Raw genomic sequence first — 5,462 nt, forward strand, 5'->3', positions numbered from 1 at the left:
TGTTGTTTTATGAGTGCATTACAGCCGCTGTTTAAAAGTATTGTAAATGTATTTGAAGCGTTGCAAAACGATACCATGACAACGTTAGATCTTCGTGAACCCGACAAATCACAGTGAACTAACTGTAATCAAGAGATACATATAAAATTATGTGAAGCATTATCGCTTTTTTAAATTGTTTATTTTTTAAAACCCAGTGGTTCGTTATGAGATCATTACTGAATTCATCCGCATGGCCTAACACTTTCTGGACTTGATCGAAATCGTGTCGTACGGGTAGTCCGAGTTCTATTCTTAGTAGGTTTGATTTTGGCTCGTTGTAACGCAATCGTAATAAGAAACGTCTAATATTTACAACACAATGTTCGTATAAATCGGGATTACCAAGAAAGTGTCATTTTACTTAATAGAATACAGTTACTGAGCGAATGGCTGATTACATCTGTGTGTAATCCGCATGCAGTATCTCGCTATTAGATTCGTAAGTCCAGTAGAATATCACTGTTCACTCAATACACAAATCGCTAAAGCACACATATATAGGAGGGGAAATAGAAAATGTGACAATGATAATGGGGATATGTAGGCCAAGGCTAACTGAATCAGTATGGTTTTTGTTGCTTTTCGAAACAAATGTTCTCAAAGAATAATACTAAATTATAAGGTACGTTTGTCATATAGCTTACAAAGTAACGTTGTTCGTACAGTATGATTGGATTTTACTAAGTAAATGGTTCAGTGTCAGTAATTTTCCAATCTTGCGAACGAGCATGAACTTATACAACACGAAAGAATATTTTTTCTTATAGTATTGCGTGTATATTTGATAGAACACAAGAGTTCGCAGAAATCATGATCAGTTTATTTTCCCAATGTTCCTGGATCTGGGCATCTTATGTCTAAGGAGTTGCAATTATATTAGATTTTCTCTGTTAATGAGACCAAGAACACCCTTTGGATATATTATATTATCGTATAAATATATTACAACTGTAATTAAATGATATAATAATATCACTAAAGATTCTAACCTACCCGTCTTTTACACTTACCTATGTATGTCTTCGATCATCGGCATTTAAGGTTCTTGGTCAAAAATAAAACCTCAAAAGCTTGGGCTTTTATGCGTTTATTCTATCAGTGTGCTTCATTAATGCTTTGGAGCACGTGCATGGGACTTGTGAGGTTTCATGAATTGTTTGTTTGTTTTTAATTATGCACAAAGCTACACAAGGGCTATCTGTGCTCTGCCCACCACGGATATCGAAACCCGGTTTCTAGCGTTGTAAGTCCGCAGACATACCGCTGTGCCTCTGGGGGGCAGGGTTTTATGAAGATCGATATATTTTGGGACTTACTTACTGAATGATACATGTCCACGTTGCCTCTTATAGTGCTGTGAAAACATATAACACGTTGTATATAAACAAACATCACTTATCAAACAGGTATTCACGAGGATTAATCATTGTACATGTTTGTTTTTTGTTGTTTTTTTTTAACAATACACGAGGCTTAACATTCTTAACTTTGTACTGAGTTCCTGATTTGTTTATAGCCGCTTATGTGACATGTCCGGAAGACCGCGGGGAACTGACAGAACAGCGAGTAATCTACAGCCCAGACGACACTATCAGTTTATCTCTGGAGTACGGATACGGGTAAGCAGAAAAAGGAATTTTATATAACCTTCCTGCGGAAAGGAAGGTTAATTAACTCTAATACTTCGCTCTTATTGTTCCAGACTACAACATCACACTTGCCTGTTCGATGCAAAACAAACCAGTAGAAACTGGATTGCGTATATATTACTTAGAAATACTCGACAACACTTTATTAAAGTTACAAAAACAGTAGAAAGCCGTGAAACATCAGTAATTTAGTTAGTCTTAATGAGTTAATTTTTAACAGCCTAAAATCTAAAGCTAAGTTACTAGGCCTTAATTTGATTAACAACTGTTTAAATTGGTTTAAGAATAAAAATATGATGTGAATTTGCTTAAGAACTTACAATGATAGATTGAATCTGTTTCCTGTTTGAAGTGTAAACAGTATAGTGGTTGACAGAAACGGCGAAACGTCATTGACGAGAAGTGAGACCACTCCTGATGAGCTCTCTTCTCCGAGATATTGAGTAGATTCTGCCACCTTTCCTGTACTGTTTTCTTCTGCACAAAGGTGTTCCTGCTTTGTTCATTTACTTAAAAAGTACCTTTATATATATATATATATAACATTTACAAATTGTGTTATCTTAAAATCGATGCGTGAGGACGCACATAAATATATATTTAGTGTGAAAAGTATTTTTATGATCTTTCCAGGAAAAATCAGTTGCCGACCAATGGCCATTCCGCCACAACTACCGATTCTGGAGATTATACGGTAAGATATTACTCTGATATAACCTTACCTTCAGAAATAATAAGTTTATCTTCACTTCAATGAGATTACACGGGTTATGTCTCTTTGGGCATTAGAAAAACCACCGCAAGAAAAAAGTAGTACCAGTTTTCTCATACGACTAGGTTGAGTGACAACGATAAACAGATGAATTGGTTATTGAGTACAGAAGGTCAAAGGTCAGGATTATATAAACAAAAACAAAAGTGATGCAGAGACGTAAAATCTGCTTATCGAAATACAAATTCCGAGAACCATTTAATTTAGGCTCTTGAAGAAGGAACTGTGGAAGGGCAAACTTTCGTAAACGTTGGTGTACAAACTGGCATCGGTAGATAAAGCATACTTCAACGAAGCTGCCAAGGATATATTGAAACAAATTAAAGTAATAGCAGGTATATTTGACAGGATATACGTACGTTTTTATTTTTCATCTTTGTGATCAGTATAAAGAAGAAAATGTTATTTTTTTTTATCAATGGAATTGAGAAATGGCTGTTCTGTCAACTTTTTGATAATCGGAAATGACAAACCGTTGTGTTTTATCTCTATGATCAACAGAAATGAGAAACCGTTGTGTTTTATCTCTATGATCAACAGAAATGACAAACCGTTGTGTTTTATCTCTGTAATCAACAGAAATGACAAACCGTTGTGTTTTATTTCTATGATTAACAGAAGTGAGAAACGTTTGTTGACGATGAACAAAGGCATGGTCTAGAAAACTGTCAGTTTCTCGACTACGAACAGAGAAGTATCTTATATAACCTATCGAGGATAATGTAGAACTAAGAACACATTATCATCATTGTATATCTGTTACTTGGTAACTGATCATTTATCCAGTTACTTAAATTATGGACTCTCCATTGTTTAATCCCATTGTTCTTTTGTTATTGTTACACCACTTGACCATATGCCTGGTTTCAACTAACACGTAATGTTTTGATCTTTCCTAAAGTCTGACAAGGCTAATCTCTATCTTGCATGAAAGCTGTTTTTTTTTCTTGTATTTTAATCGGCATAGCATTACACGTTAAAGAGATACAGGATAGTGTAGGAAGGATAGGAAAAAGTGGCATTTGCTTGATGATATGTATATGATATGCTATTATGAGAAACTGAGAGACGTCATTAATAAATTATCTTTTATTAGAAATAGGCAGTTTAAAACTTCATTATCAATATCAGTGAATTTCGGCCAACGAATGGTTTGTGTTAATGGGTCACTATCAGTCCGCAGCTACCGCATCATATATATTATGTATATCCACGATAGGTAGTCTTCAACATAATTACAAAATGGAAACTATGAGAAAAATATCGTATCTTAACAACGTCCTTTAATCAAGCTCTTCAAAGAAAAGAGGGTAAAGTTTGTGCGCTTATATCAACTGTTCAAAAATGTCGTTACGGGTCATTGTGACCTCACCAAGATGTTTTAGTAATGCATTGTTTAATTATTAAAAAATTTTTCTAGCTTACAGCTTCATATTTTACTGGTAACTCGAATTTTAACAAAAGAACGAGTTTGAATGGAAACTGATATATGTATGAGTGCGTGTGTTCTTTGGTTTCATGCAGAAGCCTAATTAGATATTATAATTTTTTATCTTGCAGGATTCTAAACGTCGATTCCTCTGTTGTCCAGCTGCAGTAACAGTGGCTCATCTCAAGAAGTTTATCACCATGAAATACGGTCTTACTCAATCGTACATGGTGTGTTTATATTCATTTTATATAGGCCTAAGAAATTGCACCATACACGTAACCTTCTGTGGAGTAGTGCACTTGGTAACCCACGTGTTTTAGTTCATTATGTGGTGGCTTGTTTCTAACATGTGAAATACAAACTTGTATGAGTGGCATTTTTAGTGACATTAAGAAGTAAAGCAAGCTAAAACTTAGCAGCCTCGGTAAGCCTAATTTGCGTCCTATTTTCATAGCTTTGCATTATAACAGTAGCCAGCTACACAAGTATTTTAAGTTATAGTGTTCAAGAGGTGTTCGGAAAGAAACGGGATTTTTTTCTATACTTTTGCGTAAATGATTGCGTTAATAGGTCAGTACCTGTCCGCTGCAAGCCACAACGTATGCTATGTATTTCCACAATGGTGGCGAGCAACGCAGTTCAAAGGTGGCAATTACGAAAGACATTCCTTTAGAAGAGTTAAAAAATATTTTCGGTAATGACTCCATCCTGTTGGTCTTCTTCAGACAACTGATGTTCTTAAGCAGTTGTTCGCATTTAGATTTGTAACCCGTAATTTTCCGAACAAATATGATGAAGCTCACGGAACGATGAAGAAGTGATGTCTAATAGCATACATCCTCAAGTCCGTTGGTTTATTTTTCTGGCAGTAATCTGATATTATTGGTCAACAAGAAATTAGGTCATTTTCTTTTCCAAACATCCTTCGGTGAGTTGCGTCTGTGTATGGGCGCATAGTTTATGTATATACTGTGTGACACAAAAAGATACAAACCAATTTATTGATGTCTGGTTACATGCACAACTATCGTAAACCATTTAAAGTTTAACGAAGCAAAATAACTGTCCGCATGGTTTATGTATATACTGTGTGACATAAAAAGATACAAACCAATTTATTAATGTCTGGTTACATGCACAACTATCGTAAACCATTTAAAGTTTAACGAAGCAAAATAACTGTCCGCATGGTTTATGTATATACTGTGTAACATAAAAAGATACAAACCAATTTATTGATGTATGGTTACATGCACAACTATCGTAAACCATTTAAAGTTTAACGAAGCAAAATAACTGTCGTATATATTATGAGTATTTCTTTACGAGTGACAGCATGTGCAGACTGATAGGTATTATGATACACATATGTCTCAAAGTTGACACTAAATTATGATTTTTATATCCGGTCAATATGTACCGTATTTTTCGGAATATAAGACGCACCGGTGTATAAAACGCGCCTTTATTTTGAAGACAAAGTTTTTTTGGGGAAAAAAAGCTACAGTCGCATTTGAAAGATTTTTATTGAACAAAAATTCAATTTGATACTTAAAATTAAGTATAT

General features: G+C 34.7%; 1 protein-coding gene across 1 annotated transcript in view; it reads left to right on the forward strand.

The window, feature by feature from the left end:
• LOC106457270 (polycomb complex protein BMI-1-like) overlaps positions 1-5,462 on the forward strand; it is a 67,316-nt gene that overhangs the window by 41,178 nt on the left and 20,676 nt on the right. The window contains exons 6-8 of the mRNA XM_013916698.2: positions 1,559-1,661; positions 2,325-2,385; positions 4,024-4,122. Coding sequence (XP_013772152.1) covers positions 1,559-1,661; positions 2,325-2,385; positions 4,024-4,122 — 263 coding nt within the window. The remainder of the gene's footprint in view (positions 1-1,558; positions 1,662-2,324; positions 2,386-4,023; positions 4,123-5,462) is intronic.

Source organism: Limulus polyphemus, unplaced genomic scaffold (genome assembly GCF_000517525.1).
Source record: "Limulus polyphemus unplaced genomic scaffold, Limulus_polyphemus-2.1.2 Scaffold0, whole genome shotgun sequence".
Classification (NCBI taxonomy): Eukaryota; Metazoa; Arthropoda; class Merostomata; order Xiphosura; family Limulidae; genus Limulus; species Limulus polyphemus.